At 41.2% G+C, this 16,118-nt stretch overlaps 1 protein-coding gene across 2 annotated transcripts in view; it reads left to right on the forward strand.

Annotated features, from left to right (window-relative positions):
• MCF2L2 (MCF.2 cell line derived transforming sequence-like 2) overlaps positions 1–16,118 on the forward strand; it is a 382,435-nt gene that overhangs the window by 175,826 nt on the left and 190,491 nt on the right. For both annotated transcript variants that reach the window (XM_088456383.1, XM_088456384.1), the window contains exon 15: positions 10,366–10,454. In XM_088456383.1, coding sequence (XP_088312509.1) covers positions 10,366–10,454 — 89 coding nt within the window. The remainder of the gene's footprint in view (positions 1–10,365; positions 10,455–16,118) is intronic.

The raw sequence follows: 16,118 nt of genomic DNA on the forward strand, positions 1-16,118 counted from the left end.
GGTGCATACGTACACTACCTATAATCGCTTTCGGTTTTGCCAAAATATAAAAACGATGCAGGACTCACTGCCAGAGCTTCAAATTTGAGCTTTCTTTTAAATTCCTTCACTCTATTGAATAAGAACTCAGCTCTAGTGGAGGGTGATCTAACAGTAATTGAGGCTATGGGGTGTCATTATTCAAAGGCATTGTCCAGCCAGAAAAACTTTAACGTAACACATAGCCAGTAGGGAATCCCGGCAGCGGCAGCCTGACACAGGCGGAAATCCTGAACGTCGGAAGGTAAGTATAAACTAACCTATTCTACACCCTATCCCTCCCTTAGGGGTGCCTAACCCTAACCGCCCCCCCAAGTGCCTTAACCTAATCTCCCCTTCCCTGCCGCCTAAACCTAATCTCCCGGGGGGGGTGCCTAACCCTAATCTCCCCCCGGGGTGCCTAACCCCCCTTTCCCCTAGCCTGACCCCAACCTCCCGGGGGGGTGCCTAACCCTAAGTCCCCCTAAGCTTATCCTGCAGGAGATTCAAACTTGTGCCTTAGTAGGTTCTGTTAGGTAAAGCTGGCACTTCATTGGTCGAGGTCACACACACAAAGAAAAGGGAAGGCATTTTCCCAATTGACCAAGCCATACTTTAGCAGTTGTAAAAGATTAGATAGTCTTCATTGCAGGATTTTTTTAGGGCAGGGGTGCTGAACGCAGAGGACAACACATCTGTGCACAACAAAACAGAGCCGTTACTACACATTTTGGTGACCTGTGTACATAAAGAGCATTGGTGCCCCCATCCACAACTAAAGCAGGGAGAGACGAAAAAAACAGATTTGGTCGCGCTGGGAAGGGGCAAGGCCACATAATAGTACCCCAAATGCAAATTACTCCACCCAGTAGTAATGCTACACAGTAATGCACCCAGAAGACATCATACCACACAGCAATCCCCCCAAAAATATTGCCACGCAGTAATGCCCAGTAGAACACTATGCTTTCCCCCCCCCACCCCAGCAACTCGCCTCCCCTCAGGGAGGCTGCTTCCGAACAGGGCCCTGCTGGCTGTCCTGCTTTCTACGGCTGCCGCTGGTCTCCTCATGATCATGCCTGCCCGGGCCTGATGCTGCCTGCTGTGGGAGAGTTAGAAGAGACCTCAGCTCCTCGCGCCAAACAATGTGCAGCCTGGGAGGCGGTGCTGCCTGGTAGCTCTGCACGCCAGGTCACAGACTGTGCTGGAACTTGAAGATGCCGTCCGGCTGTCCACTCTGATTCCTTTTGCCGCCGCACTTTTCATACCTGGCTGCCTCAGAATTACATCACCAGGTCAATGACGCGGCTGTGTGCATATGAAACTAGCTGGGGCTGGTAAAGTGCAGTGCTGCCCGTGAAGTATTAATGCTGGGCGTACCTGTGGACGTCCAGACTAGCCCATCTGGCTATCGGCCCTTCTGGCATTTGCCAGAAGTGCCAGATGGCCTGCCTGGTCTTGTATATAGCATAAGTGTCTTAAATATAGTTTAAAGATCCTTCAGTTCCATAAATATGCTTTCTCCAACTCAAATTTATTTTACTACGGTAATGTTGTGTGACGGTTGACAGACACAGTGATTACAGACACGATGGTTACTATGCCTACATAGTAACTAGACAGGAATCAAATGCAACTGTGGCTTGTCCAGGCATTGTGCTAGACTTCTGTTAGGTTATAGTGCAGGCACTTCTACATAGTAACCACGGCGAAGGCAGACTACAAAAAATAACCTGCTGTGAATAAAAGCCCGCAAGCTGACAGAAGCTAGCAAAGCTAGAACTTCTTCTTTTATTTCTTTAACAACTATACTAAGTCTAAAGAAAACAATAACTCTAGTATAGAGATACACTAATTCTACCTAGCCTCTATAAAGGCGTTACTGACAGACGTGAAAGAACGGTCCAATTTTTAAGTCAAACAACAAACAGGGAAACATTAAAGTAGGCACATTAGTCTGAGTCACTTCCGTGTTCCTTGTTTAATGCGTTTTTTTCTTTAATACAAATTTGGATAGATGTTCCTCATACAAATGAACATGGGGAAAGAAGGAGGGACAATATAGTGCAATATTTCCAGTAAAATACGTCAGTAAGCCATAGAGGGTGTTGTGACTGTGGGGAAAATGGGCGGGATATATTTGCCATCCCGACAGTCTGTGCTCAGAATACTGGTGCCAGAATTCCGACTGCTGGCATCAAGACGGTAACTATTAGGGTTAGTGAGAAAGTTAGGGTTAGGGGCAAGGGTTAGGCACTAGGGGGAGGGTTAGGGTGCGGGGGGTGAAAATTAGGATAGGCTGCAGGGTGAGGGTTATACTGTGGGGGGAGGGTTTGGGGTTAGTATGCTTACCTAGTTGGGTCAGGATTCTGACTGATGGGATGCCTCTGTCTGGATTTCGACCACTGGCATCCCGACTGCCAGGATCCCATACCAAACCCAAATGAGCCATCACCATGGTTTCACAAGGGGCGTAACTAGAACTTTGTGGGCCCCACAGCAAAATTTTTAAGAGGCCCCCTCATCTCAGGTCTCAACCAGAGTGTATACATTTATTTATATATATATATATATATATATATATATATATATATATATAGACACTCCACAGCCCGGCACTCAGGTCAGACAACAAAAGGCTGTATTTGCTCCGGTGCCCTCCTGAAGAGGGAAATACCTCCAAGTACATAAGAACCAAATTGGCAGGCGGCACTCAGAGACTTCCATAAATAAGTAGCAGATTTATTCACACATTGTGCTCAACATCAACGTTTCGAGGAACTTGTCCCCTTCATTAGGATATATAAATGTCCAGTGATCGGGACACTCCTAAGCAGCTGATGCAGAGGGAATAATAAAATAAAATCACCACATGATAGTGATTTTTTTTTTTTTTCAAATTCAGTATTTTTTATTGATCTTAAGAAAGTAGAAACAAACATAACAAAAATACCCCCAAAAATGTGGTAGACAATGAGAAATGAAAAAATACAGAAATGCAGCATTGATAATAGCATATATCGTAAACAACATGTTGAAGAATATATATGAGCAAACAGGATATAAATACAATCCCCAACAAATAATTGAATAGAACAGATACCCAAAGGCGCCATCCAGGTATACCTGCAACTTGAACCAGCGTAAAAAAAGTGGGACATGGAGAATTACCGCACACTATATTATAGAAAATATATAAAAAGAAAAATAAACCCCATCAACCAAAATAAATGATAAACCCCAAACAAACCACCCAATTACCCCCCACCCTGTATGACCTAACCCCAACCCAGGCACATGATATTGTGATTAGTATTGTGGGGTAAAAAGTAAGAGAGGTTACCCCACTTATGATTTAGAGTCTTGCAAATCATATGCCGGGGCCACTTGTCTCCTCCAGCAGCCGTAGCTGTCTGTAACTGGCAGCATCCTCTCCCTGCTATCTGGCTGCTGCAGCCATGGCTGTTCCGTCCTCAGCTCCTCTTCATACTGGAGTAGGCCGGTGCGATGATGTCACGTCACGCTGTGTGCATTCCCGCTAACGGCGCTGATCAGCCTGATAGTCTGAGGCTGAGCACATAGCCACGCAGATTTACAAAACAAAAAAAGCAGCAGCGACGGCGATTCTAATGGGTAGTCCGGTGCACACCCTGACCACCCCGTAGTTTTCCCTATGGGTGCAGGGGGTTGCTTGCTGGGCTGGCGGGCCCTCTAAGCTGCAGGGCCCCATAGCAAGCGCACCCTTTGCATCCTCTAAAAGTTATGTCACTGGTTTCACACCTCCATTGTGACTGCAAACAAAACACAAGTATGCTGCACCATCAGATTTTTATATGATCAAGAATAGCACGCAACATACGAAGCATGCATTCATTTTTTAAATAATAATTATACAACAACCTGAATAAAGTATATAAATTGCAGCAGACAATATAATAATTATAGATTCAAAATCACTTATGAGCTGGACAAATAAATCTTATGGGTAACTTATCAATGCAGTCTCTAATTGGTATAAAAAGTATCCTTTATTCTTTTATTTTTATATGAGGCACAATGTATTTCTTCGGTGATAAGCCTCAGGTAGGCGACAGAGGAAATACCTTGTTTTTAAAGCTATATATTGTATGACTGTATAGTCACACTATGAATGTTTTTATCAATAGAATTTTTTTGAGTTTTTGGGGAGAAGCAGTACTCCTCTGTATGCTGGCAGTTTCCTATACAGTTTGAAGAATTATTGCTCATTAAATTTTTCGTCATCCATTTCAGCAAGCACTTTGAGGTAATTTGTTTGGTAATGTTTTTGAAATGGAGCATGTTGTAATATATACCGTAGATAGCCAATGGTTATTTCATAATTCTGCTCCTTTTGTCATTTAATTGGATGGGAAAAAAAGAAATAAAGAAGGACACTGATCTAGTGTGATACTGTTTGAAGATCACAAATTAAAACATTATTCCATTCCAAGACTACACTACTCTCATGTAATGCTGCATACACACGGAACGACTTGCTCGATCATCGATATCGTTGAACGATTTTTCCTATTTTAAAATTGAACGATTTCATCATTGATCATGAACGATTTTATGAATGATGAACGATTTCTGGCAGTATTTAAATTATGAAGAATTCATAGATATCGAGCAAGTTGGCCAGTCTGTACGGTCGACCTCAGATATTGTCATCATCCATACGGCCACGCGCATCGTTGGAAAAGTCAACGATATGAACAATCGAACGATAAACAATATCGTTATTGTTCATATCGTTAACAAAAGTCATCCCGTGTGTACGCAGCTTAACAGTGTAAAACATATAAAAAAACTATCATGAACAGAAGCAAGACTCACATCACCAGACACTTACGGGTATATTTACTAATGTGCTGGTTTTTAGAAGTTGAGATGTTGCCCATAGCAACCAATCAGATTCTACTTAACATTTATCTAACACCTTCTAGAAGATAATAGCTAGAATCTGATTGGTTGCAATGGGCAGCATCTCCACTTCTAAAAACCCACACTTTAGTAAATATACCCTTATATCAACCAGTAGCCCCGGAGCTGTGTAATAGGCCCATGATAGACAGCTCATGATGGAAAAGTGAGTGAGGTAGTAGCTAAACGCCTTAGAAAAGATTCACATAGAATAGAAGTGAGTTGGTATGTTAGTTGGGAACTTTTATCATTTGTAGGTGGGACATCTATCAAACCGATTAGCAAAATGCTCAGATTGATTCACCAACTTTAAGACTTTCCTGTTCATTGATAGTCTTTAATCTCAGACAGTTTGTACTTTTATGTCTATATCATATGTATACGCATATTCTCCTGTGCCGTGGCACTTTGTATGGAGTGTTAGTAGTACAGAAAGAACTCATGGCACCCAAACCATGAGTCAGCCCTAACACTGCTTGTAAAGCCTTGTAATAGGGATATAATTATACTTTATTACCATTTCATGATTTCAACCAGACAGAAAAGGGATAAGAAAGTGTGTGCCATTTAGTTTGCAATAAAACTGTAATTTCACCCTGTAAAGCCTGACACATCAAACAGGCAGAAAATATGATACAGTTGGCATTATAGGCTTACAATTATATAAAGATATTCCAGCTTTCAGGCATTCCATTCATTTCATATATATCACTAGCCCCAGGTAACGTGTTCCAAGCTCAATTAAGGTAATTTAGAGAGGATGTGAGTTTCATTTGAATACAGCTTGAAACAATGTTGACTCCAGTAATAATTTACAGGATGACAAGTCACACATGGCTTCATATAGAGTAAATGTATTCAGTACATCATATCCCCTTATATGTGACAAGAGGAGAATGATGGGAATGCATATGTGGTATATACTCTCATCACTTTCCTCTTCTCTCACCATTCATCCCTTGCTATTTGTGCACCAAGCCTCCAAGAGGTTCCTACCTGCCGTAGTGACTGGTGAAGGTATTCACAGCTGCTCCATGTCGGAGGTTATTCTACACAAAGCGGCAGTGACACCCACTGATGTCTGCACACTCCACCCTCATCATGGAAAAGCAGTGTGAGCTGTGTAGTCCTGGCTCCTCCTTCACCAAACACCGCAGCAGGGCAAGAGCTGATGTCATGGGCAGATTGGCTGAGCAACATTAAACAGGACAGAACGCCTGTCTGTCGCTGCTGTCAGGATGAAGTCAAACACTTTAGGCCACCCTCCCCCCAAAATAAAAAACAACTTTATTTATTAGGAGGGACCTCATTCCAACAAATTAGCCAGCCATTAAATAGTCAGGACAATATATTAACAGTCCCTGTATTTAGTTGAAAAATTACTGCTATAGCTCCCACCAACTTCATCAATACATTAATAGCCCCACAACAATCTTAATACCCTGCCAACCCCCACATTACATTAACAGCCCCAGTACATGACATGAATTCCCTCCCATACAGCTTTCCCTAATACTATTCCAAACACACATTGTAATCATACACACTCAAATATTACATTAAGTTTAACAGCATCAAACATGGATACACCACTACAACAAAGTTAAAAATGACGCACAAATATTTGTCTAATTATGTTAAATACAGAGGGACTTTTTTTTCTTTATCCATACACAGTAAGTGATTGTCTATTTTTTATTTGTATGCAGTGTCAGTTGATTCAGAAGGGTAAAAATTTAATAATTGAGACTCCGTACATTGTGGATGTCCTCAATGTAAAACATTGAAAGGCACCTACAATGTAGAATAATTGACATCTGTACAGCTGAAGAGTCACATGTATGCCATGAAGGTCTCATATATTCATACATACATACACACAGATACACACATACACAGTATATATATATTATTGTACTGTAAATGGAGACAAAATAGTCCAAATGTAATTTTTCAAGTGCTCACAAACAAACAATGAAATAGAGAAAAACTAGTGTGGACGTACAGCCTGTTTTAAATACAAAAACTCCAGACATTAACAAAGTTCTGCTAATAAATAGATACAGGACTCTTTTTCTAGATCAAACACAGCATAAAATCTGGAATCAAAACAAAATAGAGTATTCGGCGCTCATAGATGAGAAGATGTTAGTATACCACTAGCAGCTCTCTCTGGAAGTATCCACACTTCACGCAGTGCACCCCAAAAAACGTCCAGCCCAGGACCCCCCCAGGGCATCACACGAAAATGGAAAAAGAGTGACAGTGCAGTGTAAAGTATAGCTGTGTGTGAGTAATCATTAAGTGTGGAATGAGAGGTTAAAATATATGTGATAAAATACATGAATAATAAACAAACATAAAAGGTGATGTGAAAAGCAACTGTGTGTATTAAGTGGTGATGCCCTGAGGAGGCCCAGCCAGACCAGTCCCGGGGGCCCTACGCCCAAACGCTCACCCCAAATGTAAAATATACCAATTATAAGGCCTCATGATAAAGGCACATATATAATTTTGTCAAATGTAAGGCCTCATGATAAAGGCACATACATAAATGCATCCAAATTGAGATTGATTGAGCAGCTTCCATTTTTGTTTGTTTGTTATGAGTTGCATGAAGGAGCCAGCATTAGTAGGGCATGCTGGTTCTAATAGTGCTAGTTGGAGTTCCCAGGGGTGACTCCCAGGTAAGCTGGCTCTCAATTTGGATGCATTTATGTATGTGCCTTTATCATGAGGCCTTACATTTGCCAAAATTATATATGTGCCTTTATCATGAGGCCTTATAATTGGTATATTTTACATTTGGGGTGAGCGTTTGGGCATAGGGCCCCCGGGACTGGTCTGGCTGGGCCTCCTCAGGGCATCACCACTTAATACACATAGTTGCTTTTCACATCACCTTTTATGTTTGTTTATTATTCATGTATTTTATCACATATATTTTAACCTCTCATTCCACACTTAATGATTACTCACACACAGCTATACGTTACACTGCACTGTCACTCTTTTTCTATTTTCGTGTGATGCCCTGGGGGGGTCTTGGGCTGGACGTTTTTTGGGGTGCACTGCGCCCCGACGTGAACCCCTTAGTGTTAGGGACTGCTGGTAACAGAGAAGCCGTGACGTGGCCCAGCAGCCTCCCATGTATTTGCAAATGCATGCAACTAATATCTCTGAATTTCTATGACCATATAGGTCTTCATATATTGTTGCAGGTATTATTCAGTGTGCTGAGGTACAATAGGGGGTTAAATCCCCCTTCTTTTTCTACTTAGTATGACCCCTCCCTTTCATGCACCTGATTAGTACTGCTAGATTGATTGAGCAGCTGACATTTTTGTTAGTATCCACACTTCCTAAACAGATATAAACAATAATAGGATAAAGCGCTCTGTGGTAATAGATCTGATGTATAGATGTTACCAAGGTAATAAACCATAAATTAGCTGTAGTCCCATCTATTAAATATGTACGTAATTGATGACAGGCTGGTTAGCAAAAACTTGAGGCTGTATGTTCAGTATCAGATTAATAAGAGATGTCGTAGTATTATATTGTTCTCCACATACATACATATATATATATATATATATATATATATATATATATATATATATATATATATATATTGTCACAGTCTAATCTTATTACCAAACTGGTGGCTTGAGGCTGGGTGTTCAGGACCAAGGCCTTATGAATGTAAGAGTCTAGTGTGGCATAAATACCACTAATGTTGTAATTAAAGTGTGTCTCTCCAATTGAATGTGACACAGTAATCAACAAATACCATACATCCCAGGTGGGCAAAAACTGTCGGCAGGTAGTTGCATGGAAAATAAACCATAACCAGGATACGTTTAAAACCTGACCTCTTCTCCTCCACTGCTCTCTCCACATGTTTATTAATGTACAAATCATCTATATCATATAAATATTATCCATTCATTTTTTAAACAGATGTCCTATCCATCCCAATGATTGTGTATATAGATATAAACCTAATCAAAAATGTCCGCCGCCATATTTGAGGACATGGAAGCCAGGCTTTTATGATTTCATCTGTCGCGTGCAATCGAAGGGCGGTACGGTGAGCTATGCTGCCGCCTATGTTGCCACATCACCTGACATTTAGATCAGACGATAGGAGCGGTCCTGCAAGACTTCCGTCCCCATACACGCGGCGCGCGCAGCCCGGAAGTGAGTATCCGGAAGTGCGGCGCCGTTACACATGGGGACGGACGATTAAGGAGGCTGCCTATATAAGAGGCAGCTGGGAACATCAATTGCCCTTGAAAAAGTCTCTATAAGAGATGAAACGCGTTGGGCCACATCAGCATATATGTACTTTTAATTTTAATCCCTGCTTGAAGGGTATCTTGTTATTCTGTATCTTCTCAATACTGTTGAATAAAACAGTGTTAGAATATCTGACGGTCAGTCATTTTTAGTAATATAGCCTCCCCCTGCAGAACCCACACACAGCGACTGCGGACACAGATTGACACAGGACCAGCAGACTTCATGGTCAGGTAAGCAAACACTCCTCACCTAAAGTTACTGCAATTCTAGTGTCACATGTCTCTCTGATACTACGTTCCTTTCCTGAGGTGGAGAGAGCAGTGGAGGAGAAGAGGTCAGGTTTTAAACGTATCCTGGTTATGGTTTATTTTCCATGCAACTACCTGCCTACAGTTTTTGCCTATTTGCAATCATTATATTGCTACAAGGTATTACATTTCTGAACATCCTGCCGACAGTTTTTGCCCACCTGGGATGTATGGTATTTGTTGATTACTGTGTCGCATTCAATTGGAGAGACACACTTTAATTACAACATTAGTGGTATTTATGCCACACTAGACTCTTACATTCATAAGGCCTTGGTCCTGAACACCCAGCCTCAAGCTATTGTCCACCAGTTTGGTAATAAGATTAGACTGTGACATTATATATATATATATATATATATATATATATATATATATATATATATATATATATATATATATGTGGAGAACAATATAATACTACGACATCTCTTATTAATCTGATACTGAACATACAGCCTCAAGTTTTTGCTAACCAGCCTGTCATCAATTACGTACATATTTAATAGATGGGACTACAGCTAATTTATGGTTTATTACCTTGGTAACATCTATACATCAGATCTATTACCACAGAGCGCTTTATCCTATTATTGTTTACAGCATTAAATCTATCAAAAGATATTGCGGTTTGTAAAAGTAGACTCAATTACTTTATCCAAAATTAGGAGACTGGATATAAGCACTGGCAAAGTAAGCATTGTGCAGTCTCATTTAAAAAAAATAAGTTTCATGTTGCTGATGACGTATCTCTGTAATATATGCATATATCTCTTTATTTTAACTTTAGATCGAAGTCATGCATGAAGCAAGTCAAGGCGGGACAAGTCGACCACTAGTGATGAGTGAAAGTGAGGAGAACCTCTGTACACGAAAAAGGTATAGTGATGATAACTAAGCAGTCTTTTGGGGTTTTTTTACATACACAGACATTAATATAGGTGATCTCCAGGGCAACAAATATGTATTTATTACTTATATGTATTATATTTATTATTTATATGAATTAGTTGAGAGTCAGATGTCAAAGCAATCGGTCAAGGGGTGTTCGCATTCACCTGTCCGTTGCAATAGTATGCAAATGAATGCGATCACACTGCCGCCGCAGCACAAGATGCAGACGCTGCCCGCTACACCTTACGTACATCCACATTAGTTAGCAAGACAGCAAAAACATCGGTACCGTCGAACCCATACGCACAGTTGTGTTTGACCTGACCCTCACGCACTAACTGCTAAACTTCCTGCACGCAATGAGTACTCAGACGGTGTATGTAATCGTAGGGGCTTAATTATGCACACACCTGTAATGGCACTCAAACGCACTGGCACGCCTGCATTTCCCTGACCACCCACAGTCACTTCCCGTCAATCACACTGCCATTCCTGTGCCTGCTCACTGCAATCGCATCCCGATCCCAGTGACTGGTTTGCGCACGCGCAATGCGATGCATAAGCAGGTTTCAAACATCGCCCGGGTGCGTGCGAATGCAGCGTTGCGTTCCGTGCTGAATCAGGCCCAAGGTGCAATAAACAACTTGAATTTAATAAAGTGCCATGTGTGTGCATAGCTAAAAAAGGTTTTACGCTTATCTGTAGTGTTTGTTCTAGTCCTTCAGAGGATGTATAATTGTGGTGGTATCCCTTGTAACAAAAGAACATTACCAAGAAAAATACACATCCATAGTGTTGTGTATTAAAACACATTGTTTAATTATCTATAAGGGTAACATTACCTGTACAGCACATTGAAGATATAGAACAGCTAATCTTATGAAGAAAGGATAGTCCACCGTCCTAAAGCCTTGATCCAGGTACTTTCAATTCGTTTTGGTCCAATTGTGAAAGTCTTTGTAGGATGGATCTAGAGGAGTAAAATTTCAATACTTAAAACTTTCTATAGATTGTAAAGCTGGGTACACACTATACGATATATCGTATGATATTGTTCCAAAGCAGATCGGAATGATATATCGTACACATTGTAGTGTATTCAATCCATCATTAACGAGTCATTCAAATTGTCCCATCTGTTCTGCAAAGAACGACCAGTGGAGTAACATGCAGCATGTAACGACACATCTCGCCATCATATACCAGATTGCGTAGGGTGTACGGAACACGCGATGTATAGTTACAATGCATCGTTGCTAGGCACACACATCATATATAGTGTGTACCCAGCTTAAGCTTGCAAGCAGGGCCCTCTTACAACAGAAGTAATGAAGTTTGGAAAAAGGGGGGGGTCAATATCTTTCACATCAGACAATGGATATTGTAATATGCGTACACGTACTCACATATAGCACAGTGATGGTAAACGTATCTGGGTATCTTTATGTTAAGTTCCAAAGGGCCCTCTTACCTCTTTATCACTATTATTAATCAGTTTTGTTTTATTACAGTTTTGCTTCCAATTGTAAAGCGGAATTTGCTGGCTCTATATAAGCAACTAATAATAAAGAAGTAGAGAAGTTGCCTATAGCAACCAATCAGCTTCTACCTATCACTTTATAGCATGCACTTGATAAATGCTGGCTAGAAGCTGACTAGTTTCTATGGGCAACTTCGCCACTCTTATGTGTAATACATTTCCCCCAGTTAGAAGAAAGTGTGTGCCTTTTTTTAAAACAAAAAAATATATAATAAATAAGTAAAGATTTAAAAAAAATTGCCTAAGTTTAACATATCAGGGCTGCAACTAGGGTAGCTGGAGGTGCACTGCACCCGCCGCCAGTGTCCTCCAGCCCAGCGCCACAGGGAGGCTCCAAGCCGCCAAGATTTTATTACCAGCGGGAAACCGGCTCTTTCCCTGCAGTGCCGCGTTCTCTCCTGAACGCGGTACTATGGGGACATTACATATGGGCACTACTACAGGGGCATTACCATATGGGCACTACTACAGGTGCATTACTATATGGGCACTACTACAGGGGCATTACTATAGGTGCACTGCTGAAGGGGGCATTACCAGGGGGGGCGCCAAATTGCTGTCTTGCCCCGGGTGACAAAAATCCTAGTTTCGGCCCAGAACATACTATAGTTTGTTTTTATAATGTATGTTATTTGGGTACTTGTGTACTTTACGGACTCATTGCAGAGAGAACCCAATGAATGTTTTAAATGCTACTTGTGTACTCTATGTACACCAGTAGCGAAAGTTGCCCCCACCTAAAGAAGAAAGTTGTCCGCTCGCCTCGCTAGCCACAAGGCTATATTCCTACTCTATGCCCTTGGATGGTAGGGAATGACACTGGACACCAGCTGACGACGTCAGGGTCATCCCGTGAAGGGGATTTAGACATTACCATGATTGATAATAATGAGTGTAGGATACTGGTTCTCTCTGCAATGAGTCCGTAAACTACACAAGTACCGTTATTTGTAAAAGGAAGAACATCTGCACATATAGTTACAAGCGGTCTCAAAAGGACAGTCCCACACTGTATACAAATGTGTATTTGAAAATCCACTATTTTTCAGCATATTCTGTATATAACAGAATAGTCATCATTATTTAAATTCTTAATAGGGAATTAAATTTTTTGCCTGCTCTAAGTAATGGGCGCTAGACGGGGCATTCAATTATTGCTGAAAACCGGCGCAAAATTTGCAAGCGCAGAAATTTCTGCTCGCTGCCTCTCGAGGCAGCGAACAGAAATGTGCGAAAAGACTGTTTTGGGCATCCAACTGGTAGTTTGTCCTGCCTAACCAGGACTTTAGACTGTGCTTACAAGCAACATAATGGGCTCCCAAAACAATTGAATAGCTCCGTCAAGTATATTATATATACTGTGTATATATATTATACATGAAAAAATGCTGCAAAGTAAGAATGCTTTCAAAAATAGAAGGGTTAATTAGTTTATTTTTATCAATTAACAAAATGCAAAGTGAATGAACAGAAGAGAAGTCTAAATCTTGGGCTGGAGAACGGTACAATGATGAGTGTCTGCAAGCAACAGTGAAGCATGGTGGAGGTTCCTTGCAAGTTTTGGGCTGCATTTCAGCAAATGGAGTTGGGGATTAATGGTGTCCTCAATGCTGAGAAATACAGGCAGCTACTTATGCAATACTATCAGGGTATGCATCTGATTGGCTCCAAATGTATTCTGCAGCAGGACAACGACCCCAAACATACAGCTAATGTAATTAAGAACTATCTTCAGTGTAAGGAACAAGGAGTCCTGAACGTGATGATATGGCCCCCACAGAGCCCTGATCAACATCATCAAGACATTCTGGGATTACATGAAGAGACAGAAGGATTTAAGCAAGCCTACATCCATAGAAGATCTGTGGTTAGTTCTCCAAGATGTTTGGAATAACCTGCCTGTCGAGTTCCTTCAAAAACTGTGTGCAAGTGTACCTAGAAGAATTGATGCTGTTTTGAAGGCAAAAGGGTGGTCACACTAAATATTGAATTGATTTAGATTCACTTTGCATTTTGTTAATTCTATTTTTGAAAGCACTCTCATTTTGCAGCATTTTTCAACTCCTACCTAAAACTTTTACACAGTATTATATATCTATATCCAAAACAATGCCTTTCTCTTGCACTAAATATTAATGCTGCACCTCACAGTAGACTCCCTGTTAGTAGGAACTTAAATTTTACATCAATCTAAAAAATACCAGAGGGCGCAATGATAAAATTAATTTTTGTAAGATATTTACCCCTGAGGAAGTCCTAACGGACGAAACACGTTGGTTATTGGTTAAAATGGCGGCAGCCCATGTGCATTAAGGGAGGAACCTGCCAATAAGAACTAACTCCTTAAAGGTGCGGGCAGGATAAACATCATTGCCTCTCGCTGTGACAATGGATGTTTAAATGCTATGTAACTACTGTAAGCAGTTTTTTATTTGTATTCATAAAAACCTTTTGGAAAAGAATTTGGATATCAACTAATGTTTGGCCATTTTCTGGGTGTGTATTTAGTGAAGGGTTCTTTTTAGAATATTTTGAATCTCGCAGCGACATCTCTGGAGAAATAAAAGATTATTTCACTACAGAAAAATTGTCTTTACTACGGACAAAAACCTAATTTTTATAGATGGACATTTGTAAATCCTCCTCTTTTATGGACAATTGAGTATTTTACCAGTAAATTGACAATTTATATTAGTAATTTTTGTATCATTGTGCCCTCTGGTACTTTTTCGAAAATATATATACAAGATTAATAATAACAAGGGTAGTTTATAGTATACAAAAAAAAATAAAAATCTGTGTGACCAGGTGCCTTCTGCGGTAAAAATATCTATACATAGACTGGACGCCCCATGCCTACTAGGGAACCCTAAAAACAGATTACATGTATGGTTATCAGTGTGGAAACTATAACGCAAATTACATATGATGACATGAAACAGAATATAAAGATGGTCCTGCTCAAATGAGCTTACAATCCAATAGGTGTGGGGAATTTTTCTTAATGCACAAGGTAGAGGACTGACAATGTCCACCATGTTAAAGACTGCAGTTGTGCCAGATGTGTTTCAGGGGCATAGCCTAGTGATTGCCGCACTGTAGTAGCTGAGAAACTGCCCAGTATCCACCTCTAGAAAGTCCAGCTATTGGGTCCCCAGCTGCCTCAGTAAATAGTGTCTCCTGTGGGTGCCGAAGGAGGACTCTATACACTATTATGGCCAGCGAACTTGCTTGGAATTGGCAAATGGAGTTGAGCTACAGGAGCAGTGGTGGATGTAGAAAGCTGTACTGGAATAACTGGAGCTGGGCTTGGAGTGAATGTTATGCAAGTGTGTAGACACCGCTTGCACAAACTGCATAACTTGCCATTGGATAACTTCCTTACTTTCAAATCAGGTCATTAGACTTTGAGGCACCCTTGAACCAGCATTCGGGTCACCACCCGGGTCCAAATGGTCAGAGCAAACTGTCACATCAGAGGATTCTGGTGAACCAGAGGATGGCACTGGCAGTGATTCAGTCGGTGTATGTAGGTTTTGCACATGAGGCTATGCTGAAACAATAGAGTAGATGACTGGACTGTAGACAGACTGAATTAGACACTTGGACTGGACTGGACCCAGCTGAAATGGAACTGAAGTCAGGCTGGAACTGACAAAGCACTTGGACCGGACTGGAACTGAAGTCTCCAGGAAGCCAGCAGTATTCAGAATGCAGACTTGGTTAGACTAGCTGCAGATGGAACAGTCCACAGACTGGCAGAATAACAGAGCCGATAGGACCAGTAGTTCTCCAATGTAGCAGAATAGAGCTTCTGGAACAACTGTACTCAGGAGGTTAGGGCCCGCAGCTGAAGTTGCAACGTTTATCTGGCAACTGAAAGTCCTTTTATCCCCGCCCGCAGGATAACTAGAGACAGACTGACCAGCGTGACGGTAAGTAATGGAGAGCAAGTCTCTGTGGCCTGACAAGCATGTTGATAATGCAGCAGCTAGAGGCAGTGGGGGACCAAATAGCTGGCATTTCTGGAGGCGGATACCAGGCATTTTCTCAGCCACTGCATTTCGGCGGCCACTGCTCAACTTCAGTCTCTGACAAGGTGGATATTC

Source organism: Taudactylus pleione, unplaced genomic scaffold (assembly GCF_031769625.1).
Source record: "Taudactylus pleione unplaced genomic scaffold, aTauple2 ptg000702l, whole genome shotgun sequence".
NCBI classification, from domain to species: Eukaryota; Metazoa; Chordata; class Amphibia; order Anura; family Myobatrachidae; genus Taudactylus; species Taudactylus pleione.